Source organism: Bacillus rossius, chromosome 10, assembly GCF_032445375.1.
Source record: "Bacillus rossius redtenbacheri isolate Brsri chromosome 10, Brsri_v3, whole genome shotgun sequence".
In the NCBI taxonomy this organism is placed as follows: Eukaryota; Metazoa; Arthropoda; class Insecta; order Phasmatodea; family Bacillidae; genus Bacillus; species Bacillus rossius.
This window is the reverse complement of record NC_086337.1, coordinates 7,795,950-7,809,931: the sequence shown is the minus strand read 5'-3', so window position 1 is coordinate 7,809,931 and position 13,982 is coordinate 7,795,950. Positions and strand designations below refer to the sequence as shown.

At 36.1% G+C, this 13,982-nt stretch overlaps 1 protein-coding gene across 1 annotated transcript in view; it reads right to left on the bottom strand.

Annotated features, from left to right (window-relative positions):
- The window catches only part of LOC134535758 (beta-1,3-galactosyltransferase 6-like), a 50,964-nt gene extending 37,227 nt beyond the window's left edge, over nucleotides 1-13,737 (bottom strand). Inside the window, exon 1 of the mRNA XM_063374999.1 lies at nucleotides 12,979-13,737. Coding sequence (XP_063231069.1) covers nucleotides 12,979-13,697 — 719 coding nt within the window. The 5' untranslated portion in view covers nucleotides 13,698-13,737. The remainder of the gene's footprint in view (nucleotides 1-12,978) is intronic.
- Between the last annotated feature and the right edge of the window lie 245 nt (nucleotides 13,738-13,982).

The following is a 13,982-nucleotide window of genomic DNA, read 5'->3' as shown; positions in this document are numbered from 1 at the left end:
CCTTCAAGTATGTAGGAAGTGTATTGGAGGGAGGGGGCAAAAACAAGGAGGAAACTGTAAGGTGAGGACAACATAGGTATGCATTCTACAGGATGTGAGAGATTTGGTATGGAAGAGGGAGGTGCAATTATAGTGCAAACAAGTGTTGTACAATACCTATTTTATGCCCAGAGTCATTTATGGAGCAGAGACTTGGACTGTAGATACAAGAGATGCTGGTGCTGGGAGTATCAGAGCAATAGGAATTAAATATGTGGTCAGTTACGAGGCAAGACAGGACCAGGAATGAGATAATGCAAGCAAGCGCAGGAGAACAGGACTTGAATAACATCATTGAAAAAGTGAGAATGAGATGGTATGGACATGTGCAGAGAATTGGAAAAGAGAAGCTGCCTAGGAAAACGATGGCATTGAAATACACAGGAAGAAGATCAAGAAGGAGATGGGAAGAGCAGATAGTTAAAGGAGTGCAGGAGAGAGAAGACTGGAATAAAGTGAAGAATGAGGAATGGTGGAAGGTCAGAGGAAGATTGAGGCATTTCACTGGAAAAGGGTCAGTGTAAGGGGGAGGGGTAGATCAGCTGACGTCAAAGGTCGTGCATCAGTGGTGCGTGCGCTTGCACGCATGACAACGATTGAAATAGAAAGGGTAGAAGGGTGGGGACAGTTGAACCATTGCACCCTTAGGTTGTATCATTCGTAGTTAACAAAAGAGCTGGTAAGATGTGTCGTGCCAGCTATGAGGAGATGGTTGAGGGGGAGTCCTAAGCGAGCTGGCAGGAGGCTAGTGGCAGGGAAGAAGCTCTTGTGATGTACGAAAATGAAGAGTCCAGGGAAGACATCACAGATGTACCTGTGAACACCTCTACTCTGAGGAGGATATTGCTACTGTGGTGGGTGGGATATTAGACATGTATCCCGAGAGCTGTGTGTGCAAATAGTTGTGTGGTGGACAGAGTATTTGATGGCTAGTATGGAAAGTACTGTGACGGGGTTTTGGGAATGGGGTAGGTAGGATGGCAGTCTCCACTAAACAAGATGGCTGCCTCCAGCAGACGATGCTGGTATAATTTAATTAAATATATTAATTTTTGTAATAAAATATTTTCAAGATAGTGGATGTAATGAAAAGTGCAACATACAGGAGTGGGGCATTCAATTGGAAAAATTAGGAATGTTCTAGAAAACAAAATGACAGAATCCAAGATGGTTGCAGGAAGTGATGTAATCCAAGATGGCCACCACAAATCCCCTAATCTCCAGTCCCTGCTCTCATACCTACCAAATACACTTACTAAAACCAATGATAATGTACGTAATAATGTTTAATAATGGATGTTATAACCTGGCATCAAAATTTACTCATTTACAACTGTCTAAAGCAAACAATTTTGGCAGACTTCAAGGTCATTTCCCACTACATATTTCACTACAATATCATGCCACCAGGATCAAGTGCACTGGATTTTCAACAAAGTAAATTAAAACAGCACACATCTTTTACATCAGGATCAATGTCATACCATCAGGATCAAACTCAAAGGATAATTATCTCAATTAGCAATTTTAGTACGAGAAAATAAATATTTTCAAATTAGTTTCTTTTTTCATTTCTACTAACCTTTGTTTTGTTTATTTCTCCCACAATTTTTGAGACTTCAAAGAAATCCTCCACTCCCAAATTACCTTAATTCCAGCTGAAAGAGAAACTGCAATTGTTTACTGTAATAGCAGCAAGTATTGTTGTTATGTCAATTTGACGTCGACCAGGGTTAAGTCCTCCCTAAGCCCGATGTGCCTCATGCCACTGCCGAACCCCTCTCCTCCCACCGACACCCTCTGTTTCAAACCTCCCACCAACAAGTGTGTGTGTGTGTGTGTGCATGTGTTCGGCACCCACATTAACTTGAGCAGTGGAGACTTCATCTTTTTAAATAATGTAGTTAATACTGAAATAACTGTAATTGTAATACTTAAATCTAAATTAACTTGTAATTTTAAAAGGATTTAAATATTTATGTTTAATTGTCTGTTATATTAATCTACTAATGGTAAATTCATCACTTCCTGCGGCCAAGACACCCAGGGCCTGGGACAGTCTCTTCCGTTTGCCGTGCGGGGCAGGATGCATCTCAGCACCTCGACGACTTCAACTATTGCTCCCATCTGATCCATTAACATCCACCATCGTAACTATTTTTTAAACCTTTTTCAATCAACCTTCGAGGCCTATCCCAGCGGCAGACTGTTTAACTTAACTAATTAAAGCTCCCCGGAGCATTTTAGATTAATCGCGGACTTATACTTTCGGGGCCGGGCCACGCTGTGTCCTGGTCAGCAAGAAACCTGGACTATGTGCTGTTTTCTGTATGCGTCGTGAGTGTACGTGTCGGCGTCAATAAAGCTCAATATTCACCAGACTCGTTGCACTTAATTCTCGACCACGAGTTCCCCAGCACAGAGACGGAGGTGTGTGGGGCGCCTCAAGACCCCACGAGCAGTAACGTAGTGTGCCCGCTGCTGAGAGCGGGCCGGTGAGTGCTAGCGGGGGGGGGGGGGAAGTCGAGCCTAGCTCCACATGGGTCACGTCACGGCCCTGGGACAGAGTCGGTAGCCGGGACCACGTGCCCATCTACGTGGTGGCGCCCAAGGTATAAAAATTGATACCTGTCACAACATGACAGGTTCTAATTAAAGGGTCCCTGTTATTTATGAGGCCAATGGTTTTGAAGCACTATCAAGACCCTCCCATGTTACTGCACTATGCTACAAAATTGAAAACCTTTAGCAAGTAGGCCCTAATTGAAATCTCAATATCTTGCTCATCACACATCAGTAGAATTAAAAAAATAACTCATTTGACAAGACCTTTTTTTAAGCATTAGACTGTAAACAAAGAAATGACCTACTTCTTAAAATTACAAACAACCTAAATCTGTAATAGAACAAAATAGTGTACAAATTCAAATAAATTCATGTGCAAGTAACCTAAGATAATCTTTCTTTATAATCTTTATAATATTCTTTATAATCTTTATAATATTATTTTTAATCATGTCCACATTAAAACCACGTAAAAAACATTACTACACTTGACACAACTAGAATAAAAATCTAGCATCACAGCTTTACCGTAAATAAAATAAATTCTGAAAATGGTGTATTTCAGTACTCAGATATTCCTTGTTTTACCCTGAAACCAGTGTTTATATGTGCCTAGTGGTTTATGAAAAATTAAAGTTTAAATTTTACATTCCATACCTGACCATTCATTCACCACATACACGCCATTTTGTGTTTTAATTGCATTGCCAATCATGTGGATCTTCATAGATTAAAAAGTGTATTTATTGTATTTGGATTATGTGATGCAATGGAAGGTCAATAAAGTTTATAAATATATGAGTGTCTCTACTATGCATTCAAACCCAAGCTTCAACCTTGACAGGCTTTTTAGCCATATTGAGGTGCGGAGCACCGACTTATTACATGCAATAGCAGATTACCTTAAGTAAAAAAAGGAATTATTACGATTGATACACATATTAACAATAGTTTTTACATTAGGTTACGTACATACCTACTGCTAAAAAAAATTCCCAGTCACGGGTTAATGCTTAAGTTTGGATGCACAGTTGGGACTCATTTATGTTTACCTTCCACTGTATCACAAAATCCATGACAGACATTCATAAAATTCCTTTTATTTTTATACTGACTTGATGACCATCTGAGAAGTAAATTATATGTTGAACCCATGGAACAGTGCCTTTTAAGTGTTTCATAAGATGAGATTGAAATGTATGCACTGTTGTTGGGTTATGGTCTAAATGATCACTGATTACACAAACACATTGGGTTAGAAGCTTATCTTATTTTCTTTGTAATAATATACAAAGGGATGAACAGTTGCTTGGTGATTTACCCAGTGGTAGCTCTGAATCTCGTCTTGGATAATGAATGTAAAAGATTTCTGCGAAGTCTGCAGGAACAATGCACTCTGTTTCCATTAGTTTCTGGTCATATGGTTTATGATCAGAATTGTAGTATATAATGTGCTTAACACCTCAGATTTTGTTTCATCATGCTATGACCTACCAAAGCTAAGATATGGCAATGTAGGTAAACCCTGGTTAATGTAAAAATTGTCGCGCGCCATAGCAACAAAATGGCTGCCATAATCAAACCAGTGAGAATAAAAATTTAATTGTGCCAGTTTTGCACTGTCAACACATAATGTTAACAATGCACAATTGATCAAATTTTCTTAAAATGGTCGAGCAACCAGTGCTGGACCACTTGGTATGGATTGGCCCTACCTAGAATTTTCATTACGGTAATTATTGAAATATCAGTATCGCAAAACAGACTAGACCAGGTGGGCCTATTTTCTATTTCACGATGTCACAAAATTTAAATCACAAAATTTGTTATTTTGTACAAATGAAATAGGCTACTGCTGTTGTAAAAAAAAAAATTAAACATTGTCGTATTTTAGTCTCATTTACAAATCTTCCACTTATAATTAACTAATTTACTAAAATAAAATACACAACCTACCCTCACCAACCTTTCGCTTTGTTAAACACGACAACTAATTTACAGGAAAACATGAGATTTTTACATTACCTAATAGCTTCTATGACTCACCTAACCAAAGCAACTATTTCACCAAACATCGCAAACGTAACACACACAACACACCTCTCACCTAACACATCAAAAGAAATTCACATAAAACTACAAATCATAAACATCTAAAAGACATAAAAAAAACACCTTTCTTAGCATTATGGCAGTAATCGTTGTCAATTATCCTCTTTTAGATTTCAACTAAAAACAACTTGACATTCCTACTTTCAATTTATTCAATATCATTAAACAAGAACTGTCACTTGCCTAGTCACTACTACAACCACACAATCGCTCTCCCTACACTTTACCGTTAAATTGATACAATATAAAGAAACATAACCTTCCTCTTCTCTCGTAACTACTTCACTCATTACCCTACATATCCAACAAATTTCTTATTACTTACTTAATTCTTACTGTGTACTTATTTATTCAATTTATAATGATATTCAATTCAACTTATTAAATTAATCTTCTTCATATAAACGACTGCTACTATTGTTCCAAACCTCACACTGTCATTCGTCTTTTTTCTTCTATGGTGCTATTTTGTCTTTCGCTGTTGCCAATACTATATACTATATTTTCCTTCGTTCCACCATTCAATTTATCATCATTGGCCAACTTCCCATACGTCATTCTTTTCACCTACTTTTTTTTTTACTTGTAATAACCTTCCGCAATTGACCGGTATCGCAATCTAGAATTGAGCCCGTTTAACATAGCTATGACAGCACATCAAAAATGGTGGCTGCAACAGAATTCTTGATTAGAAATATTTTCTATTTCTATAGCATTGCAGGTGTGGCGTAGTGAATTCAGTGTATAATTAAGTTTACCAAAGAAGGTTAAAATGGTGCAATTAATTCCTGTATTTTGGATTTTGTTTACTAAATTTATATATGAAATCTTTGAAATGTTTTTACGCACAGTAGTTTTTTGCAACTGAATGTTAAATTTTAATTTAACAAACTACTCTTAAAAATACCTGCAATCTTCTATGGCTGTTGAATGTTTGGCAAGTATATAACACGAATCTCTCTATTTTTGTTAACCCAGAGCTCTTAGCCGCAACAGATACACCATATATGCAAATGGGAAAGGCATTAGGGCTCCGGCTGTGATCACATACTGAGGCTAGTAACCGGAGCTGTGTCGTCGCTCACCACGTCTCCACATAGAGCTAGAGAACCCTTGGAGCCTGCTCCAAGCGATCGGAGCACCACCACCACATACGAGTCCTACCCAATCAGAATCCAGGGCCTAGTGGAAACCTCAACGGGAAACCTTTCAATCTTTCATGGATTCTGCCCATACTACTATAAACTAGGTGTCTATACGGCATAAGACAGTTCGCCAAAAAAGCTAACCGACCGCCACGCTTCAGAGTTACTCCACTGAATGTCCTTGTCTCCTCAGATGACCCTCCGACCTGCCGTACCTTGCCCCGACAAGTTTACAACCGATTAAGGCCCGGACGTGCCTGGACCCCTCCAGCGGTGACCGTGGAAGCCCTGGCTAGACATGACGCTTAGGTCGTGCGTGGGCTGGAGGGCCTCGGGGTTGCCTTGGTACCCCCCTCCTGACCGCTGGACTAGGAGGAACGTATCGCACCTAGTCGAGCAGTTTACAGCTCTTTGTTAAGCCCGGGTGACCCCCAACACGCCAGCGCCATTCTGGGTCCTTACCATTACCATAAGCCTGATCCAAAACACCAGGGCTTGGCAGTCGAACCCCCCAGGAAGATTTCAATCGCATCTACTGTTGCCTGCAGATTAAGCCCATTCACTATTTCTGGTCCCATACATGCCATTGAGGATGCACTGCAGCAGGGTTACGCCCAATATGGTCCTCTTTAGTTAAGGCGAGGCTATTACCAGAGGCTGAGGCTACTCATCCCAGCTTAGTCACCACCATTCGCCCCCCCAACAGCGGTGCCCACGTGGAGGCAGAGGATTGCCAGGCTATGTATTTGCATCCTTGCACCCATTCTGTGAACTTGTTGAATTATGTCTCGGATAACTAGACCCGGCAACACCTCCGACACCTCACAAGAAAATCACCCTCCCCGCAGGGTCAGACCCACTCTGCCGGAGCATCATGTAACAGCAAGAAACATTTTATATTCAAGTGTTTATTTTTGGTTGTCATGCAGATGAAAACCTTATTGCATCACCACTGCATCACCATATTTTCATCATGCTGCAGCGTTGTGAGTCCAGCAATGATGTAAAATAGTATGGACTTTTGGTACATTTTCAACTTAACCTCTGGGTAAATATGTAGAGTAGCGGTATTTGCGAAAAAAAATGTTAAAAATCCGAAAATACTTTTATTATATACTCTATCACTTCCTCTTTTCATTAAACCCGGCGGAGATAAGAAATTCCAAATACTTTAGGAGATATCGAATTTTTTAATTTTCATAGTTGGGCGATATTTGTTAAAAAAATTTTAAAATTCCGAAAGTACTTTTATTCTATGCTATTTAACTTCCTCTCTTCATTAAAACCGGCGGAGATAAGAAATTCCAAATACTTTAGGAGACATCGAATTTTTTAATTTTCATCACAATACCTGTGCATTCATCCGGCATTCACAATTGTTTCTTGTTTACGAGTATGAAGAGGGAAGTTAAAGAGCATAGAATAAAAGTATTTTCGGAATTTTTAAATTTTTTTTTACAAATATCGCCCAACTATGAAAATTAAAAAATTCAATATCTCCTAAAGTATTTGGAATTTCTTATCTCCGGCGGGTTTAATGAAAAGAGGAAGTGAAAGAACATATAATAAAACTCTGTCTTCACAGCACACTTAACCCTGTGATGCATACCCTGGGTCTTGGAGGCCCATTGAGTTATTACTGTGGATATTTCAGTTATATTTGAAAAGCAATATATTTGTGAATTTATGTAATCCTCGATTGATGCTTTTCATTAGTTTTCATGTACTTACAAAAAAAATTAGCACAATATTTTTTTTAGAAAAAAATAATTTATGTCTGTACGCCGGTTTTACATACCCTGGGTCCCGCAGGCCCTGTATAAAATTAATTTTCTTTGACATGTAATATTAATTAATGTTGATGTATTTTTATTTGGTTAACAAAAATTACTTTAGCTAACTCTCCTGATCAATTACAACACATTTACAACACATTAAATTTTATAAAATAAATCAATATATCAAACTATTGGATCAATTTATTTTCTAGTCTTGAATTTTTGTACAAGTTATTTATTCATATGTAAACACCAAATAAACCCTTCTAGTGAAATTATGCTGTACTACTTTGATGTAACTGTTTTTATTACATACAATAATTAGATGAAATTTTAATACTTGTGACAATATATATGAATCTCACTAGTATTCGATTATAATGTTTTCTATTTTGTAATTATTGCAGTGGTGGTAAATGTAAAAATTCAAAACTTTTTTCACATTGTTATGCGCACAGCTATCTGGATAAACATACCACCAGTCATCTGTGGTTAATTTTGTGAACTAAGTAGTTGGTTCATCGCTTGCCACCAGATTGCAGTAGCTTGCTACACATACATGAGAAACCAGTTGGTTTCAGTATTCACATCTAACAAGTACAGTTTTAATTTTTTAGAAATGTATTTAGTGTGTAGTTATTACAAAGAGTTGGATGTTGCTGCTCGTGAACTATTTTTAGATAAATGTGCAAACCCTATTTACAGAGCAACAATGTCTGTAAACCGATTTGAAACAATAAGAAAGTGTTTGAGGTTTGATGACAAACACACACGTGAATCCAGGCTGCAAACAGATAAGTTGGCCCCAGTTCGGTATGTATGGGATCTCTTTATATGACAGTGAAAAAATACAGTAATACCATCAGAGTGTGTAACAATTGATGAACAATTAGGTTCATTCAGAGGGCGTAGCAGCTTGGTGCAATACATGCCCAGCAAACCTGGGAAGTATGGGATTAAGTTTTTTTTTGATGTGCGAATCTGATACTGGCTATACTGTTGATGGATGCATTTATACTGGTAAATTACAAGGAGAAAGGCCAACGAAGAATTTGGCTCTCAATATAGTAAACCAGCAGTTGTGCCCCTTCATAATACATCAAGAAATATTACAACTGATAATTTCTTTACCAGTGTTCCACTAGCAGAATACTTGCTAGAAAAAAACTTGACAACTGTAGGAACTTTGCGACAAAATAAGCGAGATGTTCCAATTGAACTGAAAGAGTGTAAAACTCAACCTTTGTACAATTCAAAATTTGCATTCAAAGATGATTTGACAATGGTTAGTTTCGTTCAAAATTTGCATTCAAAGATGATTTGACAATGGTTAGTTTCATCCCGGAAAAAAAACAATTGTGTGCTTTTGTTGAGTACAATGCACCATGACAATGCCATTGACCAATCGCATCCGAAGAAGAAAATAGAAATTATAAAGTATTACAATTCTACAAAAGGTGGTGTTGACTTGATGGACCAAAAAGTATGCCTGTATACTTATAAACGCAAGACAAAGAGATGGCCTGTTGTTATTTGCAGTAACATACTGGACGTTGACACACACAATACCTATATTTGTTCAGATTTCAACATCCTACTTACCATCAAGGGGTCACACACCAAAGGAGACTGTTTATCAAAGATCTATCATTGGAAATGATACACACATGACTAAACGTGCAGCCAACCCATTTCTTCAGAAATACATTCAACAAGATATGGAAAAGTTTATAGGCAAGACAGAATACGCACCTAGTAATGTAACTGCTGCATCTAGTTCATCAAAAAGGAGAAGGTGTTCCATTTGTCCTTCATCAAAAGAAAGGAAGTGTGCTATGATTTGCTGCAAATGCACCACCAATGTTTGCAAGGAACATAGCTTATTGTGTGCCAAAAATGCATTTAGAACAATGAATAATGTTTTGAACCAAAACTTATCCTTGTGTAACATGAAAGCTTCAAATGGAGGTGTTGAAGTTAGAAGTTGTACAGATACAATATCTCATTTATTGTAAATGTGTGCATTCATATACCGGTATGTTGTATATAAATATATTATGTAAATATAAAGTGTGAAAAAATGAGGCTTCTAAGTAATTTGAGTACAGTTTCTTTCATAAAAATGTACTATTACAAAATTGAATTTTTGACAATATCATAAATAAGGCAGATAAATTTTATGAATCTATAAAATCATTCATACAGATGTATATAAATTATTAATAGTTCATGTAAAATAAAGTGTGCTAAAGTAGTAAGGTAAAAGTATACAAAATCCTATCTAAATGTAATTATTTTGTATGTGGGCCTGAGAGACCCAGGGTATGTAATAAGTGATAAAATTTAGGGTATGCATCAGAGGGTTAAAAAGAACTGGGTAAATATTTACAATCGCGGTAGATGCCAAAAAAAATGCTAAAAATCTGAAAATACTTTTATTCTGCGCCCTTTCACTTCCTCTTTTCAAAACAACCGGCGGAGGTAAGAAATTCCAAATACTTTAGGAGATATCGAATTTTTAATTTCATCATATGTAGAGTCGCGGTAGATGCCAAAAAAAAATGCTAAAAATCTGAAAATACTTTTATTCTGTGCTCTTTCACTTCCTCTTTTCAAATCAACTGGCGGAGGTAAGAAATTCCAAATACTTTAGGAGATATCGAATTTTTAAATTTTCATCACAATACCTGTGAATTCAGGCGGCCACCATTGTTTCTTGTTTACGAGACGAGTATGATTTTTTTTCCCGCGACGTAGGTGAACGACTACATTGTTGCTTGTTTAGGAGTATCTATTAAAATCTGAAAATACTTTTATTATAGTTATGTTATGTTAGGTTAGCTACATTAAAACACTTTAAAACACTATGGACGGTTAGTTAGGTTAGTATAGCTACATTAAAATAAACAGAGAAATATAAATATTAATAAATAAAACCGAGGTTTGCCGAAGGTAAATGGTTCGGGTGTAATCGGGAATGGCAGAACTTTATGTGCGTCTTGATTTACCGTTCGTGAATGCCTAATTAATTAAAATGGCCGATTAGGTCAGGTCAGTTACATTATTAATACTTTCAAACTAAGCAGACATTAAAAATAATATAAATTAATTTTAATGGTTGTTTAGTTTTAAAGTATTTATAATGTAGCTGACCTGACCTAACAAACCGGGACAAAGGATGAACGGTAGGAACTCACGTAATTTTTTTACTTATTACTTGCGCAACAAATAAAACATTAAAATTTGAAACGTTAAAAACTCAGATACGTTAGAGGCGGGTACATTCCTTTGCCATTAGTAGAAAATGATGTAGTCGTTCTACCTACGTCGCGAAAATAAAAAATCATTAACGTAAACAAGCAACAATGGTCGGTTCACCTACGCGGAAAAAAATCATACTCGTCTCGTAAACAAGAAACAATGGTGGCCGCCTGAATTCACAGGTATTGTGATGAAAATCTAAAAATTCGATATCTCCTAAAGTATTTGGAATTTCTTATCTCCGCCGGTTTTAATGTAAAGAGGAAGTGAAAGAGCATATAATAAAAGTAATTTCAGATTTTTAGAATTATTTTTCGCAAATACCGCTACTCTACATGTTCAAAATTTAAAAATTCCATATCTCCTAAAGTATTTGGAATTTCTTATCTCCGCCGGTTTATTTGAAAAGAGGAAGTGAAAGAGCATAGAATAAAAGGGTAAATCTGTATTGTACGGATTAGCGCCAAAAAAAATCGTACAAATATGAAATAACTTTCATTATATGCTATCTTACGTCCTCTTTTCAGAACCGCCTGCGGAGATTAAAAATTCCAATTACTTTTGGAGATATCGAATTTTTTAATATTCATTTTTCGGCGATTTTTTAAAAAAAAAAAAATTAAAAATCCGAAAATACCTTTATTCTGTGCTCTTTTACTTCCTCTTTTCATTAAACCCGGCGGAGATCAGAAATTCCAAATACTTTAGGAGATATGGAATTTTTTAATTTTCGTGATGTGCACTGATGCGTAGTTTGAGCGGGAAGCCTACGATTCACACATCCTTCTGGACATACCCGAATACTCACGTTGGCTAGCCTTCTTTTCTTAAAATTAGCAAGAAGTAATTAAAAATACTTTAAAACACTGTGGATGGTTGGTTATATTAGGTAAGTATAGCTACATTAAAAAAACTGTAAAATCATTTTATGGTTGCTTAGCAAATAACTTTTTAATATGTAGCTATCCAGCGCTAGGAAACCGTTTACATGATTTCACAGTATTTTTAATGTAGCTATCCTAACCAAATCAACCATCCACAATGTTTTGAAGTATTTATAATGTAGCTAACATAACCTAATTGACCATTAGTTTTCATGAGTTGCATATTTATTTACAATAAACAAAAAAAAAACTTGAAGATGCACGATCGGGCGTTGGCCTCTCGTCTGTTGAAAGAAGGCTTGCCAACGTGAGTATTCGGGTATGTCCAGAAGGATGAGTGAATCGTAGGCTTCCCGCGTTTCCACCATTGTTGCTTGTTTACAAGTATGATTTTTTTTTTTTTTTTTTTCGCGACGTAGTTGAACGACTACATCACGTAAAAAGAAAATTACGTGAGTTCCTACTGTTCATCCTTTTTCCCGGTTTGTTAGGTCAGGTCAGCTACATTATAAATACTTTAAAAGTAAACAACCATTAAAATTAATTTTATTATTTTTAATGTCCGTTCAGTTTCAAAGTATTTATACTGTAGCTGACCTGACCTAATCTACCTTTGTCCCGTTTTGTTAGATCAGGTCAGTTACATTATAAATACTTAAAACTATACAAGTAAAATTAATTAATATTATTTTTAATTTCCGTTTATTTTGAAGTATTTATCATGTAACTAACCTTACCTAATAGAAAATTTCTGTTATTTAGGCATTCACGCACACACGGCAAAATATAAAATGGCGTCTGTTGAATGATTACATAGGGCTTGTATTGCAAAATAAGAACGGCGATATCTCCAAAAGTAATTGGAATTTTTTATCTCCGCAGGCGGTTTTGAAAAGAGGACGTAAAAGAGCATATAATGAAAGTTATTTCATATTTGTACGATTTTTTTTGGCGCTAATCCGTACAATACAGATTTACCAATAAAAGTATTTTCGGATTTTTAGCATTTTTTTTGGCATCTACCGCGATTGTAAATATTTACCAAGAACTGAGTATTTCAGAATCAGTACGAATGTCAACACTCCCTTTTTGGGGAAAATCAAAGTACATCATAAGTACACAAAAAACTAGTTTCGGAATTTTTTTTAAGGAAAAGTTCAAGTTAATCGGATTTATCTAACTTTGCTGACTTACCTGAGATTTTTGGCATTTTCAGCTACATATTGAACCAAAGACGATGATAAAACATAGCCGCCCCCAAGTGCATAGGGTAAATAATAGTCACATAAGATCCAATTGGTTTCTTTCCATTTGCCACTTCTCTGTACACGTGCTCTCCCATTGAAAAAACCCCAGTACAGTCTATCATTGCTGTTTTTCTTCAAGTCTACAATTATATCATCCACACGCACGAAAGAGTCATCATCGCATTTCAAAACATATCTAAATGAAACATTTTGATGAAGCCACAAAAACGTCTCTAAAACTTTACGTGTTAACATGCTGTACACATCAACTAAACTAGAAAGCACCAACATATCGCCATAAGTACTTTGCTCGTGGAGTACCAAATTCTTTATTTCTTTATTCACTCCTAACACACCAACCACAAAAAAATGTTTATATTCAAATTTTTTATTACTTAACTCAAGCCAGGTTTCACGAATTACCTGTCGCCTTTTAAAGTTACTTGGTTCACTGATTATAATTATGATCAACAGGCTGTGAGCATAACTATTTTGGTTAACACGTGTTAAGACCGAATCGCTTTTATTTAAATTATGCCAATTATTACATTTCGAGCAACTATCCAGATTCAACAAACTTACTGTTAACATTGAACCTAAAATAAAAGAAAATATATTTGAAAGAACAAACAGTTTATAATTTCTTGTAAATGTAAATCTCGGCATTATAAACTTCACTTCTTGTTTGTTTACTGTCGACTTGCCGGGCCATAGAACAAATGGGGAGCTGTAGAAATTAAATGGAAACTGAAAACAAGATTAGCAAAACACATTTTGCTATTTTTGGGTGGGCTGATAAATAAGTTTTATAATGATAATTTAACCACTTCACGAATAAAAATGTTTAGAAAAAGAGTTTTAAACTGTGTAAAAGACACTTCATGTTTTGTAATAAGAAAGCATGATCTATATAAATGAGTAGGAGATGCATTATTTCTAGTATGCCACACC